Source organism: Rousettus aegyptiacus, unplaced genomic scaffold, assembly GCF_014176215.1.
Source record: "Rousettus aegyptiacus isolate mRouAeg1 unplaced genomic scaffold, mRouAeg1.p scaffold_m13_p_1, whole genome shotgun sequence".
NCBI lineage: Eukaryota > Metazoa > Chordata > Mammalia > Chiroptera > Pteropodidae > Rousettus > Rousettus aegyptiacus.
The window spans coordinates 15,216,882-15,243,421 of NW_023416284.1; the positions used below are offsets into that span (position 1 = coordinate 15,216,882).

General features: G+C 52.9%; 1 protein-coding gene across 2 annotated transcripts in view; it reads right to left on the minus strand.

Annotated features, from left to right (window-relative positions):
• RUNX3 (RUNX family transcription factor 3) overlaps positions 1-26,053 on the minus strand; it is a 60,240-nt gene extending 34,187 nt beyond the window's left edge. For both annotated transcript variants that reach the window (XM_016124602.2, XM_016124601.2), the window contains exon 1: positions 25,830-26,053. In XM_016124602.2, coding sequence (XP_015980088.1) covers positions 25,830-25,887 — 58 coding nt within the window. In that variant the 5' untranslated portion in view covers positions 25,888-26,053. The remainder of the gene's footprint in view (positions 1-25,829) is intronic.
• Positions 26,054-26,540: the final 487 nt, after the last annotated feature.

Below are 26,540 nucleotides of genomic sequence, written 5' to 3' on the forward strand. Positions count from 1 at the left end.
GAGCTACCTGCTGGCAGAGCCATCACATCAGAGGATTCTTCTATGGGGAGGTAGGGAGTGGTAAGAGGGATCTGGGCGGCTTGGAGCCCAAGACAGCTACGGGATGGGTGTGCCCTTTCCCCAGCCCCAGGATGGGCTTCAGTGCAGCTGTCAGGCAGAGACAAGGCTCCTCTGAGTGGCTGTCACCTCTCACATCCCTTACAGTGGAGGAAAGACAGGAGGATTTCCGGGTTTAAAGTGCCTCCAAACCTTAATCAGGTAGCAAGAATAGGAGCCAGTCAGGCACTAATTTTTGGAATAAGATTGGAACCAGGGAACTAGAGTCCCAGCTTCCATTAATCTTTACTGACAGCAGTTAAGCTCTTAAGGCATGCCAGACCTCATCCCACACTTCATACTCATTTGTGCCTCACAGTACTCTTGTGGGGCAGTTACAGTTATCAGCCCCATTTTACAAGTGAGAAAACGAAAGACAGAGAGGTTAAGTCATTCGCTCAGGGTCACACAGCTGGGAAAGTGCGGAGCTGAGATTCCAGCCAGGCCGCCTGGCCCCAGAGCCCACGTTCCTGACCACCGCGCTCTGTTCTCATGGACCAGAATCAGATGCTTGAAGTTATAGTCATGGAATAGAATTAGAATCCTGGCAGGAGAATTGTGGGCAGGATTCAGGATTTTATAATGTCAGACTCAGCAGGACTCAAGAGATATATCCAACTCTCCCATTTATCGAGCGGCAGAACCAAGGCCGGGGAGGGGAAGTGCCTCACTCAAGTTTGCAGCCTAGGCCAGGGGTAGAGCCTGGAACCCCCTTCTGTGACCTCCCACTGATGCTGGTCCAGGGTGCCTTCTTCTTCATGGCAGGCCCTCTTTGCCCCACCGCCCTCCTCATGGCTTTGGGCCCAGACAGTCCCATTAGGGATTTTCCACCTCCCCAACAGGTCCTAATGACTGTCAGTCCTTATGAAGCCTTAATTAATCTCAGAGGTCGATGGCTTGGAGGAGACCAGGGGCTTTGGCCTTACGCAGATGAAGATTACAGCTCCATTTCATGTGGTGGCGAAGGAACGCCTCAGACATTCCTGCCAGCAATAAAAGCCACATGGCTTTCCATAGTCGCCCTTGGAAAAGTAAAAAAGCGCAGCCCTTTGCGGAAAGAAATCAGCTATGTGCTGTATGCATGGCATGAGATAAAAATGGGCTATAACGAAGTGGAGAACAGTTGGTCTTTTATGCTGCCTCTGATGGCCACTGAGAGTAGCCGGCCCAGCGGTCATGATCCTAGCTGCAGTCTGGGGAGGGCGGTTGGGGGCTCAGCACAGTGGTGGAAGGCACAGTAGAAGAACTTCAGTCCCTTCACCTGAGCTGGGGTTGAGCCACCCCAGAAGTCCCACAGGCAGGGCCAGCTTCCTGGCCTGGTACCCATGCGGTCACACAGGGCCCTGCTCTCAGAAGGGTCCTGCACCTGGTTGAATACTCTGCTGTCGCTGCCTTGAATCTCTTAATACTTTTTGAACAAAGGAGCTGCGTTTTCATTTTGCACTAGGCCCTCAAATTATGTAACTTGTCTAGCCCCCACAGGTTACCCCGTCAGCCAATTGGCATATGTGTCCTGGCCCCTAGCACGCGCCCAGGCCTGTGGAGTAGTATTTTTTGAGCACCTGCTTTCCTTACATTATCTGAGATGAACTTCAAACCAACACCGTGAATTGGACAGCTGTGGAAATTGAGGCTCAGAGAGGATTTCGTGAGGCAAGCAAGCTTAGATTTGGAGTTAGGCCTCTCACTGCAAAGCAAGTGTCTTAACCACTCCACATTCGCCAGTTCCCCAGGCAGTGGGGGATGCATGTGGCCAGGCTTTTTTTATTCCCAAATAATGGAAGGGATAACTGAGGCCAGAGAAGCGAAGGTGCTCATAGTCACAGGTAGTCACTGATGGATCAAGCGCTCAGTACCAGACTGTGTGACTGTGGGCCTGGGCCTGGATTCAGAGGGCTGGGAGTGGGTAGCACACCCCAGTTGTTTGTTCCATTTGTAATCTGTTAGCTCTCTCTGTGTGGATCACTGCCTTCAGTCTAGCCTGGGATGGAGAAGCGGCCCTCCCCCCCCCCCCACAGCCCTCCACAGTTTTTCTTTGTGACTTCCTCCACTCTTTCACGCTCCAATTTTGCTCTGCCACCCTCGTTGGTTGGGGAAGCAGTTATGCCTTGTACCTTGATAAACTCTAATGAGTCCCAAGTCCCCAGGTATTCAAGAGTTGGGGCTGAATGGAGCCTAAAGACAGTCAGTCATGTCCTATAACCTGGGCTGGGCCTGAGGCTCGTGGACTTGGCTGCTGGCTTTAGGGGGAACCATCTCCTTATTCCTTGCTAGGTGACCCTCGGAAAGTCCTTTCCCTCACTGGGTATCAGACACTCCATCAGGGAGATAAGTGCATTGGACCACATTTGATCCCAGGAAGTACTGTCCATCTTCAATGTTCTAGAATTTCATGTTACTCTATGACAGGTCTGAGGAAACTGAGGCCCAGGAATGGTCAAGGACTTGCTCAGGGTCACACGGGATGCTCGTTGACAGTTGGACCTAACTCTGAGGGACTGCCTGCCAGCCCAGCTCTTCTCTGCAAAAGCCTTTGGAGGGCCTGGCCTTGAACTTATCCTCACCCCCATGCCCTGGCCCATACTGTCCTATCAGGCACTCTAAGTGTCCAGGGCTGGAAGCCACAGCTAAGAGTCCTTGGTAGGAACTAAAGACTCTCTTTTGAAAAAAATGTGCCCAGTGATGGCAGCATTTTTTTTTTCCCACTCACATTTGGGCCTCTCCAAGCCTCAGTTTCCTGTGTCATCATTTCCATAATAAAGGCTCCTCTTCCACTGGTTATAATTTGGCTATAAAATGGACAGGAAGAGTCCGACTCTAAGATCTGAGGGGCAGGTGAGGTTTAGAGTGCTGGGAAACCAGAATGGGAAAGACTCCCCTGGACCTCAGGCACACGGCCAGGCGCGCACACACACACACACACACACACACACACACACACACACACACACCTCTTCTCATGGGCACACTCACAAACAGCACACTCTCTCACACACACATTTAACGGCAACTCACACACACATCTATATGGACAAGCCCTCATGGAGGCCAATTCTGTTATGCTGCAGTCACACGTGCAAACAGTGTGTGTGTGCAAAGACACTTATAAGAACACATCTATCTTTGTCAATACACACAGGCCCATTAGTGTAGATGTAGACAGGCCTCCATATAGGGTTACATAGACATACACACACAGGCAGGGGCACATGTCGGGGTTGTGTAGACACGAACCGTCCTGTGGATGGATCCACACACACATGCGGAGGCAGGTGTGGAATCCAGGCCCGGAGCTTGGACCTGTAATTGAGGACAGCCCTGGGAGGAGTGGAACCCTGGTCATGGAAGTGTCTGCTTCGCCTTGATTCAGGGACATTGACTTTCTACATGGTTTGCCGGCCTTGCATCTCCAGACGCTTCCCCAGCATCTGACTTTTAACCTTCCCCTCCCCCTCCCCACATGTCCCATGGAGGTGAAGAGAGCCTGCTCTCCTGGCCCAGAGAATGGTGGCTGTACCAGGAGGGTTGCACATAGGGTCTCCTGAGGCAGCCAGGGCTGGAGGGCAGAGCATCAGCCTAGGGGCCCAAAGCCCTAGAGTCAGGGTCAGGCTGAGAGGCCTTGTACATGACAGCTTCCCTGAGCCTCAGCCACCTCACCTATAAAATGGGGGTACTTACTGCTGCTCAAACTGGCGTGCGAAGGGGCTGCTGGCGTGTGGTGGGAGCTTTGAAACAGCAGCCACCATAGCTCGACCACCCCTGGAGGGCAAGTTTGCCTGAACCCCTCTGTTAGGGCCTATGCAACATCCTCAGGGACTTCGTGGGGAATAATATTGAAATCATGTCACATGACGAACTGTTAAAGCAACTGGGGACTATGTCCTGGAGAAGAGCAGGCCAGGGGGCTGAGAGCTCTGCCTCCGGGTATGAGAAGAGCTTCCAGGTGGCAGGGGACCAGGTGGGTACTGGGGATGGAACTAAGGCCAGTGGCTGTTGGACACCATTCAAGGAAAAGAAGCATTGAGAGCCAGCTAGAGAGAGAACGAGACATACCTCTCCAGAGGTAGAGAGCTCCCTGTCATGGGAAGTGTTAAAGTAGAGGCCAGGATATTGTAGAGGGAGTTCAGCGTGTTGAATGGGGCTGGAGGCAGGATCAGATACTGGTGTCCGGAGCAGGATTTGTGCACAGTAAACTTTTATTGAACAAATGAGAGAGTGAAACCGAAGCTCCATTCATAACCTGACAGTCTATGATTCAGGGTGTAGTAACTCTGAGTTCCTACCCTGGCATCTTCGCCTTCTGGCTCTGTGACCCTGGGCCTCCCCAAACCTCAGTTTCCTCATCTGTACAATAGGGAGAATTGACCCTCTTTCATGCTCTGCTCATCATGTAAACTCCTTCAGTAGCTTAATAGTTCACATCCCCATTGCTGCTTTTCGGTTTATCCTCAAATTTCTGTTCTTATAAAAGAAAATGACATTGCAAGCAAAAAGCATATAGACAAGCAAGAGAATGGTTAATACAAGGCCCAGAAGAGTGGTTCTCCTGTTCCACCGTGACAGGGGGAGGGAGGAGGAAGAACGTGATTAGGGAGCAGATGCTAATGGGTGCCGTAAGCTCTAATCAGCAGAATCTTTTAAAACTAGGAGGTAGGTATATGTATATCTGTGTCAATACTTTTCTGTAGATAACATTTTTACTTATATGCTCTCTGTTACTATATTTTACAATAAGATATTTTAAAAGAAAAGCAAAAGATAAAAAATAGAAAAAGCCCCCTCCACCCAAACCTCTGAAAAAAGAATGGACAAAAATGCTTCCATTTGCATAGAGTTGCAGAACTGCCTGTAGCGTGTCAGAGTGGTGGAGAGTTTATTCTTGGCCAAATCGCCGTTTCAAGCAGGTTGCCCTGTCCACCGGCTCACTCTCTGCTGAATTATCTGGTGGCCCTTGAAGCCATCCTTATCACGGCACTCCCCCACAAGGAGTGTTTCTGGGTACCCAACCCCTGCTGAGCACGCTCCCTACTGAGCTTCTTAAATCTTACCAAAGCCTTCCAGGTACCTGTCACTGGGCTCACTTCATAGATGAGGAGCTGAAGTCCACTGAGTAAGTCTCCCGGACCCAGCAAGGAAGGAACAGAGCTGGGATTTGAACCGAGATCTATTGATGCTGAAATTGTGCCCTGCCGTCTATACCGGCCTCACCCCAGGGGCCAGGCCCCTCATTTACAACCACTAACGCTATCTACGCTTTCCACATATTATTTCATTTAACCCTCACAGCCATCTTATGCGTCAGGTACCCTTACTATTAGCCCCATTTTAACACTAGGAAAACTGAAGCACAGAAAGGTTAGTATATTGCTCCAGTTCACACGGTAGATGAATATCAGAGCTGAGCTTTGAACCTGGGTAGACTGTTCTGCCTGGTCTGGCCCTTGGGAAGCACAGACACCATGGAAGCAAGGCAGAGCTGTGGCCCAGGGTCCACAGATGACCGCAAGGACCAATGGCCAGCAGGGATGGATGGCTGGGGTTGGGAGATGCAGCTAGGGAGATCTGCTCCTGGAGTGACAGCAGCCCTATGCAATGAGCTACGTCCCCTCCTCCTCACCTACCAGGCCTGTGGTCTCTGCGGAGGTGCTGAGGATGTGGGCAGAGCTGAGCAGAAGCTAGAGCAGGCTCATACATCCGTGCCTGGCATGTCTAGGCCACAGGCTCAGACACTGGCTATTCTTTGTCATTTTCTGTTGGCATGGACTTTGTCACTGGCAAGAATGTGACATTCACCACATGTGTGTCTCTGGCTGCCTCTGAGCAGGCTTCCGGAAGGGGATCACAGAACGTGCTCAGACCCAGGGTGAGGGCTGGGCCCTCTTTACTGCTTCATCTCTGAGCCTCAGTCAAGTCAGGCATGAGCTTGGTGATCTGAAGGTCCTTAGCTCACAGAGGCCTGGCCCTATCCCAGGAGTACAGGAGGAAGTGTTCTCAGTCCTGTCCTCAGGGAGCCCTAAACTTGACTGGGGAAGAGCTAGGATGGGACGGACAAGGAGACAGAGGAAATAGATGGAGGAGGAGGTACCAGAGTCATTCGACAAACATTCATTGAGCACCTACTATGTGCCGGGGGTTATTTTAGGTGCTGGAGTCACAGCAGTGGACAAGCCAGTTCATGCGCTCCGTGGAGATTTGGTTCCAACAGGGAAGGCAGAAGATGAACAAGGAGGCAAATAAACACGCCAATATTTGATAGTGTCTTTGAATGGTGAAGAAAACAGACCGGGTCAAGGGATAGAGTGACTGATGGGTGGGTGGGGCGAGGGGTTGGTCACTAAGGCTTTAAGACAGGGTGGTCAGCAAAGGTCTCTCAGAGGAGGTGACATCTGAGCCAAGACCTGAAGGTTGAGAAGGACCTAGGCAGAGGAAGGGAGAAGGGAGCTCGTAGGAGAGCCCGCTGCCCAACAGTGGGAGCCGGCCTCTCCCACCTGCCTCTGAGCTAGGCATGGCCACCATTTCTAAAACTTCGGTCTCCCTTTTATCTGTTTTGCTTCTACACAACAGCCACGAGAACCAGAGGGGATGAAATTAGCCCATGGGCAGCTGGGGAAACTGAGGCCAGAGATGGGAGGGGCTCGTAGAGCCTTACTTGGTGCCCGGATGCCAGGACCAGAGCCAGCCTCCGCATTGTCCAGCATGCTCTTCAACCACCCAAGTCCAGTCAGGCCGCAGCCGAAGTGGAGTCAGGCCACGGGCACCGCTCCTCAGGGGTCACGGGGCTGGAAACGTGGGCTGCAGGGCAGGGTCTGGGAGAGGCCGGGCGGGGGTCCGGAGCGGAAGGCGCCCGGCCCTGATTGGAACAAGGTGGCGGCACTGGGAGCCCAGCCGGGCTTCATTGATCTTGCCCGGTGTTCCAGCCACCGGGCGGGGCCAGCGCTGGGCAGGCTGCCGGTTTTCCCAGGTGTGGGGACACCCTGGGGGAATGGCTTTTCATGTGGTTGTGGGGTAGGCCTGCCACCCAGCACGTGGGGGAGGCCAGGGCGTTAGGGGCATTCTAGCAGTGGGGTCTGGAGACTTGGAATCCCACAGCCAGCAAACGTCAAGCTCCTGGAGACAGGGTCACGGACTCTAGGTTCCAAGCATGTTAGGGTCAGAGCTCGCATCTGTCGAGCGCTCAGTGAGTCCCAGGCACAGTTCTGAGCACTTTCTACAGCTTAATTCCTTTTGCCCTCACTCCACCCTAGGAGGTGGGTTCTATGATCATCCCCACTTACAGGTGGAGAAAACAGGCTCAGAGGGGTTAAGCAACCTGCCTAAGGTCACACAGTTATGAGGTTTTTGTCTAAAATAAAATTCCTAGATCAGACAGTTGTAGCTTTATAGGAAGCACAGCTGGTCAACGTCGGGAGGACCTTGGAGATCCTTGAGTCCAGCTCCCTCGTATTGGAGAAACAGGTCTGGGGAGGGGATCTGGCTTCCTGAAGTCATAGGATGGCCAGTGGCCAAGGAAAGTCCAAGTTAGGACCCACCACTCCTCCAGATCATCTCAGGAGCATGAGTGGTCCCGGAATGTGAGGTCCCTGAAGGCACTGGATCCCTTTTCTCTCAGTCAAGACCTAGTCTCCCATGCATTTCTGATCTTTCTGGGAGGTAACCGACAGTCTCCTGTTAGCACACAGGAAGTTCTCTTAAACATCTAACCTGAATCCCTCATGTTGCAGGAAAACCCTCTTCCTTCTCATCGTGCTGTACTTCTGAGAGGAATCTGTCCTGTGATGTGAACACTCTTGGAGTGTTCAGCTGAGTAGAACAGGGTTGGGGGCACTTGAGGACCAGAAGTGGAGAGGGGCATCACCAATTCTCCTTGTCCAACCAGCCCTATGGGGTTCTGCGTGACCGGCCCCCCTTCCATCTCTCTTCCTCACCACCTTCTACTCTCCCCTTCCTTCATCCTGCCCCAGCCATGCTGGCTTCCTCGCGGGTGCTCGGCACACCGATCCTACCCCCATCGCAGGGCCTTTGTACATCCTGTTCCCCCCGCCTGGACAGCCCTTCACATCCTGCCTGCATAGCTCAACTTCCCACCTCATCGGGTCTCTGCGCCCCCTGTGAAATGCCTTCTCTGAGCTCTTGTGGTAAGCAGAATAATGGCCCCCAAAGTTACCCACATCCCAGCCCCTGCAACCTGTGAATATATCACCTACATGGCAAAAGCGACTTTGTAGATATGATGAAGGTTAAGGACTTTGAGATGGGGAGATTATTCTGGATTATCTGTGTTGGCCCGACATGTCACAAGGGTCCTTACAAGTAGAAAAGGAGGCAGAGAGGACAGTCAGAGGGAGATGTCATATGGAGAACCGATTGGAGAACCAGAGAGATGGTAGTATAAGACCCTCTTGGCCCAATGTCGCCGGCTGTGAAGACATAGGAAGAGGCCACCAACCAAAGCAAGTGGCCTTCCGAAGCTGGACAGGCGAGGAAACGGATTCTCCCAGAGCCTCCAGAAAGAAACTCAGCCAGGTCAACGCCTTGATCGTGGCCCAGAGAGATTCGCTTAGGACTTCTGACCCCAGAATTGTAAGATAGTGAATGCTGCTGTTTTAAGCCTGGCAATTTGTTTGAGCAGCAGTAAGAAATGAATACACCCCTCCTCCCTGATTTATATTTCTTCAGCATGTTTATCACTGCCTGATAAATCACACCTTTACTTAAGAATCATCCCTTTACCCCATAGAATGTCAACCTCAGGAGGGCAGGATTTATTTTTTTTTCAATTGGTGTTGCATTCCCTGTTAGAGTTGCCAGATTTAGCAAATAAAAATATAGAACGCCCTGTTAAATTGAATTTCAGATAAACAATGAAGACTTTTTTGGGGTATAACGTCCTGAATGTTGCAATTATTCATGGTTTGTCTGAAATTCAAGCAATTTGAATCCTGTATTTTATCTGGCAGCTCTATCACCAGTGCCTAAAAAGGCTTGGATTCATTCTAGGATCTCAATAAATATCTGTTGAACGATTGAAATAAATAAGTGAATGAATTAATGTTAATTTCTAGCTTAAAAATCCCTTTGGCTTTTGAAATACCTACAGGTAAAAGCGTAAATAATACCAAGTAATAGAAGCAAACAGCCTCATAGCCCTTTCGCGGTACCAGACACTGTTCTGAGTATGTTACAATTATTCATCACTCAGTTCTTGCAGGAACCCAGTGAGGTCCTTAGCCCATTTTCCAGATGAGAAAATCGAGGCTCAGGAGGTTTAGGAACTTGCTAAGAGTTGCGCAACCACTGAATGACAGAGCCAGGCAATTCGAGGCCCTTGGAGAACATGGGTCACAGAACGTTCTCGTGACCTCCTGACACCCTCTCTGCCACACAGCGGATTCTTTCTTTCTCATAGCCCATGGTGCCTTTGCAAGAGGGGCCTTCCCTTGTCCTCTGGCTGCAGAGTCCCCGCTCAGACACCGACACCCTATCCCAGTCTCCCTTTCATCGTGAGACCGTCTCTGACCCTCTCAGGAGGACTCAGCCCCTCACTCTTCACTACTCCCAAGGACTCGCTGTTGTTGTGTCTTTTATTCCCCCAGACTGTGATCTCCTCGTGGACAGAGATGGGCCACTTTCAGCTCTTTGGCCATAGGACTTAGAACTGAGCCTGGCTCTAGGGAGGTTTCCAGAAGCATTTGAGGATGAATAAATGAGTGAGCGAGTGAGCGAATGAATGGATGAGTGAATGAATTATCATCTTTCCCACTCTGGGCCTCAGTTTCAGAGTCTACGAAAGGGGAAGAACAATCTCTAACGACGCCACCCCCCCCCCAACAGTCTCTCAAAACAAAATACATTTTTTTCTGATTATAAGAATAATACACATTCATTAAAGAAAAATTGGAAAATAATAAAATTATGAAGAAGAAAATTAAAACCACCTGTAATCTTGCCACCCAGAACAATTGTTAACATTTTGGTTTGAAGCCTTCTGGTATTCTTACTGTATGTATAGATTTAATTTCTTCTCCCCCTTTCCTCCTCCCTCCCTCCCTTCCTTCTTTTATAATGTTAGGGACATAGAGTACATGTTGTTTTGAACCTGCCTTTGAAACTCGCCAACATATAGTACGCATTTCCCTATGTCATTAACCCTTTTCCTGATGGCCGGGGATGTGTCTACACTGACCCAGCACGGCAAAGGTGGGTGTGTGGAGATACCCCCCACACACCAGCTGGACCACTGTGGTGTTTCTGGATTTAGTCATAGAGACACTGCTGGGAACACCCTGGTATGGACGTCTTAGCCACGTCCCTTTAGGATGAGTCCCAGACTGGGACCCAGCGTGGACCCCATCGGGCTCTCGACACTGCCTGCCCGTTGTTCTCCAGCCCCATTCCCCCCAGCAGCCGGGGCCTTCTGGGCTTGGCAGCAAACCAAGGACATTATTTGACCTCCTCCAGAGAAAAGCCCCGTCTACAAGGCCTCGCTGGTTCCATCTCAGCTGAAAAAAAAAAACATTATTCAGTCACTGGTCCACATCACAGTCTAAGGCTCATGGTTTCCATCGCAGACACTCAGTTCCAACAGAAACAGCCTCAGAGATGACCACAAGTTGAGACTGCTCGAGATCCCAGGCCTGCGTAGACATCACGCTTGTTAACATAATTCATTGACTGAGATTGCCTGGTACTAGGCAGGTCCTGTGCATGTCAATGCATCCTAACAATCACCCTCAGAGGTAAGGATGGCTGTCTCCCATCTTACAGATGAGAACACTGAGGGTCTGAGAATTAAGTGGCTGAGCTGAAGTCATAGAGCCAGGAAACAGGGCTTTTGGGATCCACTCCAGGGGGCCCCGACTCTCCCGTCCTCTAAGAGCTGCACCTGTGTAGATCACTGATTCTTCCCTGGGAGAGGTGTGGGCTTTGTAATCTGGGGATACAAAGGCCCTGCCTTACTACACCTGCTGCCTGCTACCCAAGGGGGACGCAGTCTCAGCATCACCAGGAAGTTTTGGCCTAAAAGCTGGGCGGCCACCTCCTATCCCCTGTCCTGGCTCCACGTGTGTCCTGGGAGGTCACACCTTCTCCGTCTGTAAAATGGGAGAGCAGGGACTCAGGGGAGAGTCTCCTGGGCTTGCGGCTGCTTGAGCAGAGCCGTGGTGATACTCGGTGCTGAGTCAAAGGGAGAAAGAACTCTGTCAGACAGGCGGCCTCACCACAAGCAGCCAAGCCTGGTCTTTGGGGGTTGGGGTGGGCAGGTCTCTGTCGCAGGCCGGGCTGGGAGGACCTGATGGCCCCGGATAGAGCCTGCCCCACCCTGCACCCCCCAACCCCTGCAGATGGGAGGCTATTTTTTAACCAACCCCACAGGAAGAAGAGGCCAGAAATTAGTTCAAGGGGTTAACCCAGGTCCCTGGGGACCCTTCCGATTTGCATCCTCTTTCCCCTACCAGCCAGAGAGCTGTGTGACCATCACCTGGAGCTCCCCAGAGCCTTCCAGAGCTCCCAGAAGTTCAGACTGGACGGGTCCTGAGTGACCCCCATGTGATGGGTGAGGAAACTGAAGCCCAGAGAGGTCTGACCAGGCCCGCCTCCCTCACTGCTGCCCCTGCTGTGGGCATCCACAGGGCCAGGCCGCCTTCCCTGCCTCCACCTTCCCGGGTAACCCTGGGCAGGCCCCCGCCCCTTCCATCCTTAGTTTCCCCACCTATCAGATGATGTGTCCCCCCCGGGCATCAACGAGGCCTCTCCCGGACAGGAAACCTCTTCCGAGCCGGGGCCTCCACTCTGTGTCATAACTCCTGGATTTTCTCCATCAGCTCAGTGGACAAGGGCCAGTGGAAGGTGTCCGGGCACCCCCAGGGAGAGAAAAGGCTTCCCGACCAGAGAAGTGGGGACCAGCCTGGGTAGGGGCAAAGCAGCTTCCTGCGATGGCTTCCCTCAGACCGCATCCCCAGGTGTCCCCACAGGCAGGGGTTCCTAAAAAGTTGGGTGTCTGTTGCAGTGGGTGTGGCTTCTGGTGCGTGTTTGCTTGTGTGAGTGTGTGTTTGTTCACAAGTAGGATGCGGGTGGGGCAAGCATGGGGGGCAGTCCGTGAGTGTAAGGCCCGGGGCCTGAGGTGGAGATGGGACCAGATTTTGGTTGCTGAGCTGAGACAGCTTGCGACAGAGGCGTCACTACGCCCATGGATCTTACCCAGAATCTCCCGACTGGTGCTGGTATAACCTGAAGGCAGGATGCACGTGGGGGAGGGGCATATGTGGACGAGGGGTGCATGCAGGACAGGGGTGCATGTTGGGAAGGCACAGGGCCTAAATGTCGTCAGTGCCTCTAGGAAGCTGGGAACCCAATGAATGCTTGAGGGAAACTGATTCTGGTTTGCCTCCTTTTATTTACCGTCTATTTAAAATAATACCTTTGATAAATAACATTAATTGAATCACACATACTCACACCTGCCCATTGATACAAGTAATATAAGCACAATGAAAAAGACTTGGAAAATACAGAAAAATACTTTTAAAGTGTCTAAGCCTGAAGTCTCGGAGATCGAGTGAGCATTTTTGAGGGGTAGGGGTCCTTTGGGGTCTTAATATAATCATATTAATTCTCAGATACTGAGCATTTCACATGGGCCACCTGCCGGTGGCACTAAACACTTTAAATACTGCCCTAGTTAATTCTCTGTGCTGTCATTTCTCCCCATTGTTCAGAGGAAGAAACTGAGTGAAAGTGAGGTGAAATATCTCCCCTGGGGAGTAAGTGGCAGAGCCAAGATTCGAGCCCAGGTCTGGCTAATTTGAAGGTACAGATCCTCTTAGGGTCCCGGGTACAGCTCCTCTGGGCAAACTGTGTTCACTTATTCATTTTCCTGCAGTATTTACCAAGCATCTCCCATGAGTCAGATCTAGCTCAGCCTTGGGTACTCAGCCTTGAACAAGACAGACAAAGCCCCCATCTCAGCCCCTAAATGGCCACAGACCAGCCCTAACCACAGCTTGATTCCAAGTCCAGGTTGTGGCTGATTGAGCTGATTGAGCTCCTTCACCTGGCAGGGGTCTCTGTAAGCTTTCCATCTGCCACTATGTGTACAAAAGCCAAGGCCAGGTGCCCACCTCACCAGGTCCATTGTCCATGTGGGCAGGGAGGCCATTAACCACCACCTCAGGCCCAATACTCTGGACCGAGCCTCCCTGGGACAGGGGCTAGGCTGGGGCTGGGAGAGGTCTGGGGCTTGGCCCCAACAGGGCCGGCATAGAAGCCCAGCTCTCTTGTGATTGGCCAAACAGAACCTCCTCATGGGGCCACCCCTGCAGCAGCCCCAGGCAGCATTGCTGAGCTCAGGGCAGACACTAGGGGGGGCCTTCTATGTCCCCAAGTCCTTGAACCTAGTCTCCTCTTCCTAACGAGACTCTGGACACCCCAGGGCACCTGAAGAATAATTACGACTGCCTCCACTCACTTAGAAAAAAGTGACACGGCTGGTCTGGTTTGGACTCCCTCCCCGCCTACACCATATCTTTGGGGGCCCTGCGTGTTCCCCCCAGTCCCCAGGCAGGGCCAGCTACCTAATTTGTGGCACTCAGTACAAAATGAAAATACAAGGCCCTTATTCAAAAAGCAGGAGAAAAGCTTTTTGCTTTCTCCCACAGTTTCTCAACCTGTCACGGTGTTTTATATGTGCTATTTGATGTCACACTTCCTTGGACCTGGACTTGGTTGTGGGGTGAGTGCAAACCCTCACAGACACTCAGGTCCCCAAGACTTGGTGTGTGGGTCTCATGCAGCTGTCTTCCCCACACCCACACTCATGCCCAGGCTCCACCCACTGGCGGGGGGGCGGGGAGGGGCCCTTTTGCAATAGACTTCACTTACAAAGCACCAATCCAATGATAAAATTATCAAGAATTTCAAGACAGCGAATACAGAGCATTAAACCCAAGTGCGGGGCCCTGTTCTGAGCTTGGAGCCCTGTAACACCTCCTAAGTAGCAACCCATGAAGCTAGCCCTGCCTGAGGGAGGGACCCAGCTCAGACATGAGGGTCAACCACCCAAGTCCCACCTTGCAAGGGTGCAGAGGAAGGGTGCAGTCAAACTCAAGTTCTCAGGAGCTGCCTTTTGTGCACAGCGCTGTGCCCATGGGGGGACCCTGTGGTAGTGGTGAGCAGAGCCTGGATTCGAACCCCAGCTCCATTCCTTATAAGCTATGTGAACTTGAGGCAAGCGACTTCGCTTCTCTGGGCTTCACTTCCTTCCTCTACAAAATGGAGACAAAAATACTGACCATGGGCTTGTGAGAATTAGCGGTGACGTATATGAAGTGCCCAGCTCAGTGCCGGCACACGGTCACTTTCATAGGTGACTCAGGGCAGAGGAATGCTCCCCTGCCCCAGACAAGCATGGGGGTCTGTGAAAAGGGGCAGAGGCATGTCTGCGTGTGTGTCCCTCACCCCACATGGGGGACCTGAGAGGGGAATTCCAGGGGACTTCTGCGGGGCGCCCAGGGCAGTAGGGCTGGGGCGTGATGTTGGATCAAACAGCACCTGCCCCTGGGAGACCTGGGGAGCCCAGGGAGAGGAGCCCAGGGGAAAAGGCCCCCCAAAAGTGCTGTTATGAGAAGGATAACAGGGGCCCCTGCAAAATGAGAAAGAAGCCCTTTGCTACGCCGTGTATAGACCTGGGCCGGCCATGGGATTTCAGCCCAGCTCCTTAGGGTGCTCTCTGAGCTCAGCTCTGACCATGTCGCCCTCTGTGTGTCTCAGTTGCCCCAACTATGCCCCGGTGAAGGAGAGGCCCACCACCCATCAAGTGCTGCCGAGTGGACCGTGCACTGTGTTTTCACGAACCTCCCCTCGCTTGGTCTTCACACGATCACTGGCCCACTTTTCCAATGAGGAACTCAAGCTCAGAGAAGGCAATGACCCAGCTAATGAGAAAGCGGCAGACTGATTCTGATTGGTTGGACTCCGGGGAGTGCCACCTTCTCCCCAGGAAGAGGACTCATGAGAGCCAAGGGATGTTCCTTGATCCAGGAAAACCTCTATTAACGCAGAGCTACTGTGCTGTGATGAGGTGCCCAGCCTCTGGATACAGGCTGCCTGGGTTTGAACCCCAGCTGGGAGACCTTACAGGTGGTTTAACCTCTCTGACTTCAGTTTCCTCATTTATAAAACAGGCTTAATAATAGCAATTGGTCTTATAGGGTTGTGAAGATTAAATAAGCAAAGATATGTAAAGCGCTTAGACAGTGCCTGGCACTAGTAAGAGCTGATACTACAACTATTTAAGAGTTGAGTTGTCATATTATGTTTTCTAGACAATTATGCCTTTATCAATTCTAATTTTGTACTTTTCCTTTTTGTATTTAGGATCCAGGAAATTTCCCTTTTGAGTCTCACGCAATGTCCTAGGTCCTTGAAAAGATAATTCTCTCACCCTTTTAGCCATGGTGAATGTAATAGCTCTCCCTAGAGCGGCTTTTCCCGAAGTGGGCTCCCCGGCACACCAGCCCCAGGAGGAGAAGCCTAGGATAGAGCCATCGCCAGCCTCGTTTGGTCACAGAGTCCCCTGTATTCCTGCTCGACATCTGATAACATCTGCTGTGCACACACGCTGGGAGCTGCCCCCCTCATTTCCTTGTTTCTAGGAAATGGCAGACAGGAGCGAGAGCTGTGGTTAACTCCCCTCGGAGAAGAGTGGTCTCCCTCTACCGAAACCATCTCCAGAACAGCTTCCACCGCCCCACCAGTCCCCTGCGTTCTCACCTGCCCCGTCGGATTCAGTCCCCACCGCAGCCTGGGGAGGTCAGTAGCGTCAATATCCCCATCTTATGGATGAGGAAATGAAGATTCACAGAGGCCAAATGGCCACACAGCCAGTAAGTGGCATATCCAGGAGACAAACCCACAGCGTCTGCTTCTAAACCCCACATTTTTTCTTTTGGATATTAATAGGCAAAATAAAAATCGATCTCATTCTGCCAGGATCAATGACTTTTAAAAATCTAAAGTTTCCCCCCTACCTTATAACATTGCCTGTATTAAAAACTTAAAACCCTCAGTAGCTTTATTCTGATTGCAAAAGCAACTTATTCCTGTTGTATAGAAGACTTTTCAAACACTTTGAATTGGAAAATGAGAAACTCCATAATCTCACCCAGTTGGGTGAGATTGGGCAAGTACTTTTGTAGATCTGCATGATCCAACAAGGTAGCCATTAGCTACACGTGGCTATCTCAATCAAAAAAATTAAAATGAGACAAGATTAAAAATTTAGTCCCTCGGTTGCACGAGTTATGGACCTGAGAGGGTACCTTTCGAGTGCTCACGCACACTGTATGGCCTCACCCACGGAGGCAAGAACCAGACACGGGGAAGAATAGTCTGGAAGGAAACACATTGAACAATAGTGGTTTCCTCGGGGCAGTCAGATAACAGAGTTTATTTTTAAATTTCCTGGGTCCTTCGGGTGATCTATAACACAAAGTACGGGTGGGGTGGGGATGTTGCTGAGTTCATGTTTTTCCTAATGTTCTTGCTGATTCTAAAATCTTCAAGGTGTGATCTCGCCCAAGGCTTAATTTTATTTATTTGTTGTTGTTGTTGTTGTTGTTGTTGTTATTATTATTATTATTATTATTATTATTATTATTATTATTACTGTGGACTCATGAAGAGTGGAAGCCTACACAAGTCAAAGAAATAAAGACAAAAGAGTGAAAGGCCGACCGAGATTTATTTTCAGGCCAGGGCTCCTCCAGCCTCGGGCTGTTCTAGGCAGAGCTGCGTCCTGGGCACACGAGCCATGTAGACCCAAAGGGATCCTTTTTTAGAAGAGCTCCGAGCCTGGTTTAATGTTCCGTGATCACCGTCCTGAATTTCTTAATGATTTCGAATAGGTGGTCCTGCCTTTGCCTTTTGCACTGTGCCCTGCAAATTGTGTCACCAGCGCTGGTCTTGGGATTCTCCCCAGGATAAGTCTTGTTTTGACTGCTCTGAACTGCCACCCTCGTCCTCGTGGGATCATAGACGTGCCCATTCATGGAGCACTCTATGTGCCTGAGAACAAGTGTGCTTCAGCTACTCAGATGTGTGTCTAGAGAGTGATAAAAATAGGGCTTGCGAGCGGGTACAGGAGGGGGCCTCTGTGGTCTCTGTTCACACATGTACACGCGCTTGAGGCCCACGTGTAAACTGGCCTATTTCAGAGAGTGGCACAGTGCATCATGGGATGCTCTGGCCCCTGTCACTGACTAGCTGGGATCCTGCTTGGACCCCCACTGCTTTGAAGGTCGTGCCCAACCTCCAGGCCTGACCCACCTCTTCCCCAGCCTCTTCTCCCTCAACCGCTCCACAAGACCCATGTACCCTCCCATCTAAGAAACCGTCTCTACGTGGTCCTTCTTCCGCACCTCTACCATGCCGCTCACTCCGCTTAGAGCACCAACGTTCCTTCCTTCTCAGATTGACCTAGTCTAGACCCATCTCAGATTCCATCATTTCTGGGAAGGCTTATGGAACTATTTAAAAAGGGTCTGAAGGTGCTCTGGTGGCATACAGGAGGATATAAATCACCTTGCCTGGAGGAATCAGGGAGGGCTCCATGGAGGTTGTGAGTCTGGGCCTTAAGAAAGAAATGTCTGCTAGATAGAAGGAAGAGTTTTCTTGGGCTGGCTTTGACGTCAGACAGAACCTGGCAGGAATCTGGGCTTCGCCTATCACTAGCTGCATGACCTGGGGTGAGTTACTTCCCTCTGCTTAGCCTCGGTTTCCCCATCTGTAAAACGAGGACAATAATGATAAGACTTAACTACATGGATTGTTGTAGATTTAGTAAAATGAGATACACGTGCAAAGGAACCATCACAGTGCCTGGTAAGTCATCAACACATACCGTTCCCTTCTGCCTTCCTCATTGCCTTTTCTCCTCTTAAATATGAGTCTCAGCAGGTCACTCCACCACTCTGAGTCTCTTAATTCATCTCTGCAACGGAGGTAGTGATGCCTAGCACACAGGACTGTGAGGAGGACCTCAGGAGGTAATGGGAGCATCTGCCAAAGTTCCAGATGCCAGAGATCCTACATCGACAAAAAGGACACAAGCCAGAGAAGTGCTGGCCTGTCTCACTATCGAATAATCAGCAGCACCAACTGACCCACATCACACTCCAAGAATGTGACAATCCAGGGAGACCAGTCTTTCTCTGGGCAACTGTCTCTGTATTGGGGCTACAATGAAGGCCATAAGCATCTCCTGAACACCTGCTGTATCCACAGCTCTGCCTGCCAAGGGCCAGGGCGTAAGATGGCGGGCATGGCAACTCGGGAAGAGGGAAAGAGAGGAGGCGTGGCCTGCAGGGCATCGGCTGGGCAGGAATGGGCCCACTCCCGGCTGCAGTCCAGGCGCGGACAGAGGCCCAGTTCACCTGTTTCTGGGGGGTGGGGCGGGGCTGCTTCTTCCTCTTTTTTTTTTTTAATAAAACACTAAAGTTTTTTCCCTAAATGTACGAGTCATTCATGTTCAGTGTTTAAAGGTTTGGAAAAGGCACTATCACCAGAAGCATTAGAAATAAGTCATAAGTGCACATTTAATTTTTCCTTCCAGTCTTCTTTTTTCTGTCTTTCTTTTTTTATGGTGGGCTTGTCCCTTCCCTCTGGGAAAGGGGTATAGCTGTTCGTAGGGGAGAATCAGGCTCTGCCCTGGGCCATTTATCAAACATGCCTTTTACTCCACCCACCCGGGACTTGACAAGTCTTCCTAAGATATGAGGGTGCCCAGAGCTGTGGGAGGGGCATCAGCGGGTCTAGCCTCCTGCCCCCGCTTTCCCCACGGAGTGGGGGCAGAAATTAGGTTCACTGAGGGAGGTGTGAAGGCAAGTCCGCAAGGAGGGGGCACGCCTTGGGGCTGTGGGGTCTTGGTCCTCAGCCACCGGACACCTAGGCGAATTGAGTTTGGGGCAGGGGCAGGGTCCTCTTTTCGCTGTTTTTATTTCGTGCTCTTCTCCATTCGAGCACCCCACATTTTCCTTCCCTTAATACCTTCTGCTCGTCAGCCACTTCTCTTCCTCTTCGCAAAGGTGAGGAGATCAGGGTAGACTCACAGACACTGAAGCGCAGTGACTCGAAAGACCTTGCGTTTTCGAAAAGCCCAGATGGGCAGCACTTGACTGCAAAGGGACTAAGGGCTCACGGTGGTAGTTTAGTCACCATGTCACACAGCGAGGGATGTTTGCGGAGGGGGGCTGAATTTGGTCACCTCTGCAAATCATAAGTTATGGCGTCTGTCCTTTCCGCCCACATGTAAGTCTGAACCTTTTGCCAAAAACACTTTTCCCAGACGCAAAAGAAAACCCCAAAGAGGAACCTAAACCTCACGCTGCTGCGCCGACTGGACATGAGAGCTCAGGCTCTCACCAGCGAGCGTTTCAAAGCACAGGCCAGACGACGAAGGGGGAAGTGAGGGGAGAAGCTGGAAACCTCCGGGCCTGGTTCATTCATCCATCCGTCCATTCATCCTTGCTTCGCTCCAACCACTTAGCAAGAAACCCTGAGCGGCTCCTGTGAGCCCCACCTGCTCCCAGGGGTGGCTCTCCCCACAAGTGGGAGGTGAGGGGTATGTGAGGGCAGGCGCAGGGGGCTCTGAGGCCTGAAGGGGAGAAGGGGAAGGACCAGGGAAGGCTCCCTGGAGGGGGCTGGGCCTCGAGAGGAGAGGGGTGGGTGTCTCACCTTCCACATCCTGCTCAGAGTCAGGGCGCCCCTTATGCCCCTGGGAAGGGGGAACATGAAATGGGAATTATTTCCAGCATTTATAGGGGGCTTTTCTCCGTGCCAGGCCCTCTCAAAGAATGACAGAGTCTCTCTCCTAGCCTTAGTCCCACGGTTTCTAACCTCTGCTGTGTCTGGGTGCTCCCTCCAGGAGGTGCTTCTTCAAGGCCTACGATGGAGGCCTGGGCGCCAAATCCACCAAGGGCCGAAGCCCTTCTTCCCTCCCCTTTACATCCACCAAGAAAGGCAGTTACTCGGGCACTAAGGTGGGAACAGCCAGCCGAGTCCCTGGTTGGCTCTGAAACTAGAGGAGGTCAGGGCTCCTGGGGGGGATGCAGGTGGTCCTGGGGAGACTCCTGGCGGAGGGAGTGTTGAATTCAGTCTTGAAGACTGGGCGAGACACTCCAACCACTCTGGGTGGTGGATCTGAGGAAGGGTCTGCTGATGAGGCATCGTGGGAGTAAGAGCTAGTGTTCCGGCTGCCCCTCCTGAACACAGAGCCGAGGCCTCAGTTAGCCCACCCAGGGAGGAGTCTGTACGGGCTCCAAGATAAGCCTGGGCTCAGGGGGTGCTGCTGTCTCCCTGCCTCTCAGAGCCTTCTGGAAGGTCAGGTTTTCAGGCGTAGTTGCTCCGGGGCACCCATCTCCCAGCCGCCCTCCCCTCCATAAACCTCCCTGCCCTCTCAGGTAACTGAGCAAGCCTCAGCTTTGATGCAGCCACCTCAAGGCCTCGTTCGTCAATGGGCCCTCTATGTGACCAGTGGGGCCGCCGGCCGTAGTGGGCGTGGTGAGGCCTGGACACACAGTCCCACTGTGTGGGGCCCGCTCACGCCCGCCCAGACCCTGTGGCCAGTGGGGGGCTCCCAGGAATGCCCTTCCAGTCCGGGGGGCACTTTGGACAGGCAGGGTGGTCTGGGGAGCGGGCGTGCGCAGGGCGGCCTCAGCAGCCGCCATCAAAGGGGCCCGGCAGAGGTGGCGCCAGGCTAGCGCCATAGCGGACGCAGGATGGCTGGCGGTCAGTCCGTTCATTTCCCAGGGTTGGCGGGGGCAGGGGAAGCCGCCATGGGCCCATCACTCTGTCCTTGGGGGCCTGAGACTTGAGATTTTCAGGGCTAAAATCAAGAGAGTCCCCTGCTGTTGGCCACTGCCCAGAGTTTAGGAAAGAACACAGTGACCGACCTCTCTGGTCTGGGCGGCTTCCTCCCCGTCCGGCGACCTCTGAGTCAGTCTATCCCAGCTAGACCTGCCCAGGACCATTTTGTCTACCTCCTGCCTCCACACAAGCTTACCTCATGCCTGGGAGGCCATTTTCCATTTCTCCCAGGCATCTTCAGGGGAGGAGCTGCCAGCCAACGACCCAACCACTGCTGAGAAAGCCTTGGCCAGACAGCCGAGCGAGCCCGTCTAGTCACCTCCCGGCACCCCTACCTTGCACCGCGCCCTCCGGCCAAGCCAGGGGGCACCCAGAATCATCTCATGCTTTCCTGCCTCCACACCTTCGCCCAAGCCATTCCCTCTGCCTAGGTCATCCTTTCCTGCTCACCTGCAAGACCAAGCTGAGTGTCACTTCTTCTGGGAAATCATTCTCTCTGCCCGAGGTGAGCCCGTACCCCTCTTTGATCTCCAGCCCCCAGTTCTTCCCCCACTATAACATATATTACTCTCAATTTGCCCATCTCCTTCCACACCAGCCCATGAGCTCTCTAAGGGCAGAGAGCCTGACCCAGTCCGCCACCCTCGCACCTGACCCCGGCACGAGGTCAGGCTCGTGGTAATGTACGGAGTGGAAACACTTACCGAGCGCTTACTCTGCACAGGGCAGCCTACTCATTTAATTCTCTCCAGAGCCCTGTGAAGTTGGCCTAGTCGTCACTCTCCTTTTACACGTGGAGACACAGGAGTACAGAGAGGGACGATGGCTTGCTCCACGCTACACAGCTGGGCGAAGGGCAGAGTCGGGACTCGAACCCAGAGAGTCTGATTTCAGAACCCAAGCTGGACTCCCAACACCCTACTCCTCAATAAGCTTTGGTGGAATTACTGAATAAGTGGAAATATTCGTCTTTCCAGGATTCTCTAAATCCTCCATGTGGCAGTCGAGGGCCATTTTCTCTGGTTCTCTCCCTGGAGGGGTACCCTTCCTCAGTGTCCTGGGGGAGTGCTTTTGTCTGTGGGGGTGCAGTTTATTGAGGGGAAGGCGAGGGGGCCTGCCGTGAAGGGATGCCGCAGGAGGTGCGGAGAAGGGCCTCATGGGGCTTCAGGATAAAAGCGCTGGCCCTGGGAGGACGGGCCGGGAGCATCCTAAGGCTATCGGGAAAACCAAGGCCCGGAGAGAGGAAGGGACTTGCCCATAGTCACGCAGCATATCCGAGTCACAGCCATTAGGGCTCGGCTTCCCCATTTGTCAAAGAGAGGAATAGCTGCCTTTCTCCCGGTTGGGAGAGTCCCAGGAGCAGAGACGGGAGAGTCCCAGGGAGACGTGCTGAGGGCCCCGCAGCACCACGGGGGGCGGCTTTGCCCTCTCGCCCCTTCGCCTCTTCCTTCTCCGTGTCTGGAATTCCGCCCTCGGTCTGCCGCTCCTGGGGCGAAGCACTGCCCTCTCCTTGTCTCCTCCTCACCCTCTACTGCAGGGTGGGACCAAATGCCTCTTCACCCTCTTCCCAAACCTCAGTGACCTGCAAATGAATGCCCCCTACTCTCCTAAGTCAGAGAACCCCAGAGAAGGGGTGGTGGGGGGTGGTCGTTGCATGTTACTCACAAGGGGTCTGACTCTTGGGGGGATCCCTAACTGCTTCCAAGAGGTCTGAGCAGACCTGGTCATTAGTTGGGCTTAGATGCCCGAAGGCAACTGGATGAGTAAGATGCTTCATCCTCACCCTGCCTTTGCCAGAGAAAACAGAAGAGCAGTCATCTCCTGCTGGTCTATGGGGACACTGAGGTAGCAAGAGCTTGGTCATGGTGTTGGTGACCACGCTGTGGGGTGGAGGAGGCGGAGACGGTGAAGGCCATGCGGGTGGCTGGACCGCGTCCAGGAGCATCAAATCTAATTCATTCCTCCCGTTTTTACCTATGAGAGGATGGCAGCTCAGAGATGGTAAGTAACTCCGATGGAGCCACACAGCACGTGCGTGGCCGAGCCAGGCAGAGTACTGGGCTCTGGCCAGGGGTATGCCCACCTGCCCGGGCTGTGTGTGCATCAGAAGCACCTTGGGGAGATTTTCAAACCACACACACCCAGGCCCGAACCCAGGAGATTCCAATTCCACAGCCGGAGGTGGAACTGGGAATCCAGGTGTTCAACAGCTGTCTAGGGATGGTGATGTCCCAGACCCGCTGGCTCCATCACCTCCTGCTGAGGGACAGGAGGCTGGAGGCTGGAGTTCCAGCTAGTGTAGACTTCCAGGGGTCCATGAACTTGGGCAGGAAGCACAAGACATCTTTCTTTTCACTGATTTCTGACTGAAATTTAGCAACTTTTCCCCCAGTGATTTTGTCACAGCGGAAATCAGAGATATTCCCCAGTTTCATTCGGGCTGTCACAGATGATCTCGCCCATCACTGCTGCATCACGGCCATCGACGGAGCCTCCGTGAGGTCTTTTCATTCAGTCTGTTACTAACGAGGCACGTGGCTACAATCTCACACAACTTTTTTTTTTTTTTTTTTTTTTACAATTTGCCAACCATATTGCTAAAGATTTGTTTTTTTCTGTACTCCTACAAATTTTGTTTTATGCCTTTAAGAATGCAATTCTGAGAAGGAATCTGTAGACTTCCTGAGACTCTAGAAAGATCTATGGCCCAGAAGAGGTTAAGGACCCTGTGTGGGGCAGTGTGGAGCCAAGCACTGCAGGACCCAGTCTAGCTCTCTCTGTGGGGACAGAAGGGGCAGCTATGGCCTTGTGAGTCTCCAGGGACAGAATCTGGGAGACAGAGCCCCCGAAGTGAGCTGTAAGCAGAACGTGGGGAATAGAACTAGGCAGGAGAGAGGGTGCCTGAATACCACAGGCCGGACTTCATGGGATTTCAGGGGAAGCCTCAGATCCCAGACCCCAGGGCTCCCGCACGGACCCCAGCTTACAAGGCACATCTATACGCCTGTCCACCAGGGATCAGCCTGCTCTGCCCAGTGGCCTCCCATCTCTGGGCACACACTGGGCCGAAATCCATCAGCTTTCCTTTCCCTCTCCCTTCATGTCACTGTCTGTCATCTCCCGGGCTCCGTGGCTTCAGGAGCTCATCCTAGGTGGGCCAGCCCTTTAGTCCCATCTCCCAGTGTTCCTTTGTTTTAAACTCTACGTCTCTCCATCTTGTGCACGGAGGGAGAAATACAGATTACAAAGACCCAGCAAATGGTTTTTATAAACTCTTATTTTCTTGCCACAGAACTGCCTTTAATTAGCTTAGAGGACTACAAAGGGAGCAGCGTTATAATAGGAGTGGCTTGAAGGAAAGAGCTTATGGCTCCCGGCTCCTGGACTGGGGCTGCTGCTGTCGCCAGCCACAACCAGGTTTGGTGGGAGTGCCCCCGCCGCAGGAACAGCAGACCCCCTGCTCGCCCCGCTCGGTCCCCACCTGCAACCACGCAGCCTGCCCCACCTTCTCTCCAGAGAGCAGGAACAGTCCTGCTGCCAGGGAAGCCCTTGCAGAAGCCTTTGGACAATAAGCACCCAAATGTGCCCACTGCCAGCCGCCCAAGGACTGCTAGCCAGCAGTGGGACAGGCAGAAGGGCAGACAGACAGTCGGACTGACTTCTGTGTCTCAGCCGGCCACCTTGGCTGAATAACGGCAGCACCAATCACCCCAAATCTAGAGTCCTAGAGCCCACTAGGCCCCTCTGTCCCAGAGGAGAACTGGTCCTTGTGTCCCACCCAGAGACGTTGCCCTCATACAGAGCCCATCCCCAGCCTCAGACCAGCAGCATGTCACAGCCAGAGGGGCCTCTCTTTGGGGCACAGAGAGGTTAAATAACTTGGCTAAGCCTGCTCAGCAAGGTAGCAACCTGAGCCGGGACTCAAGCTCAGGGTCTCTTGACCCCCTAATCTCAGGGGTCGTGGCCCCACCTGGGCTCCTGCTGAGGAAGAGGTGAGGAAAGCAGCAGGGTGCTGTCTGAGGCCTCAGAGCAGAAACAAAGAGGCAGAGCAAACTCCCTCCTGAGTTCCAGCCTCCATCATAGGTTCCACAGGCATCCTGGACCTCGTCCGCACTGAGGGACTTGACCCAGACCTCTGGGTCCCCCTAGGCCATGAATAGAGCCAAAAGCTGCCCAGAAACACGTTCTTGCCCTCTATAACCAAGTTTGCAAACACCGCCAAGGCCTGTCCCCTCACATCGGCCCTGTTTCAGTGCCATCCAGAGCAACGCCAGCTCTCGACAAAAGCCCAGAGCCTCCTTCTCCTCTCGCTGCTTCCCTCACCCCAGGGACCATTCAGAGAATGCGGGAGAAGGTCCTTAGGAAGGGGCAGCTTTGCCCCTGCCTGCTCCACGGCTTTCGGAAGCTGGCCTGGCCCTGGGAGAACTAAATGACTTTTTCGGTCCCTGCCTGCCTGAGCCCAGGTGGAGGGCCCAAGCCCTCCGGGTGGGCCAGGGGCTGGGGCTGCAGGACCCAGGAGCCTCGTTAGTGAGGCCGGAAGCTGCAGGTCAGAGGGACACCCCCCAAGTCCTTTCCATCCCAGGACCCTCTGAGGCCTGCCCTTTGAGGTCTTGAGGTCTTGTGGTATCCATCGCCCCCACCGCTAACCGTCCCCACCAGCTGAGGATAAAAGTCCCACAAAGATGTCCACTCCAAGAGACCACGGAGGCCACCAACCCTTCTTCCCACCTCAGGCTTTCAAAGGCCAGCGGATTCAGGTAGACAGGCTGTACACTTGAAGGCAGCCAGGACAGTCAGTGGAGGGACACGGTCTGGGGCCTGGCCACAGCTCCCCACCCGAAAGGGCCAGCTCAGGGCCCTGGGCAATAGTTACTCACCGCGGATGAAGGTCGGCGTGTAGGTCGGGAAGGAATCGAAGATGCTGTTTGATGCCATGCCCCGCTCTGAGGAAGGCGAGAACTCGGCCCTTCGAGGGGGGTGGGTTGGGATTGACTTGGTTGGCTGTTGTTTTATTTTTTTCTAGCTACTTTTGAAAATAAAGCGAGGGGGAGAGTGTTGCTTTTTGTTTTTTGGTTGTTTTTTTTTTTTTCGGTTGTTGTTTTGTCTCTTTTTTCCCCCCCTACTGCTACGAAAAAGAAAAAAGAAAAGAACGCGAGAGTGTGTGTGTGTGTGAGCAAAAGAGGAAAAAAAAAATCCCCAAGGAAAGTAAGTTTCTGTTTGTACCCAAGAATTTGGATTCCCGGTCCCACAGGAATGTCTAGCCACAAATTTTCAACAGAAGCGCATGCAGAGTGTATCATTAGATGGCGGGAAGGGGCCTTCGGCAGCCAGGGCGGAGGAGCTCGGAGGGCAGAGAGAGCAAAGCCAGGCCAGCGTCAGCGCCACAGGGAATGAATGAATGAGGCTCACCCCCCGGCAGAGCCCAGGCTCCAGTGGGTGCGAGGGCGGCCCGGGGGTGGGGAGGACCAGGAGCCAACCAGCTCCTGAAGGCTGCTGAGGGCCTGGCCTTGTGGTTCTGTGGTTGAGGGACCAGGCCTCACAGTGTCAACCCAACCTCAGCTCACAGGATGCAAGAAGCCAGCTCGCGG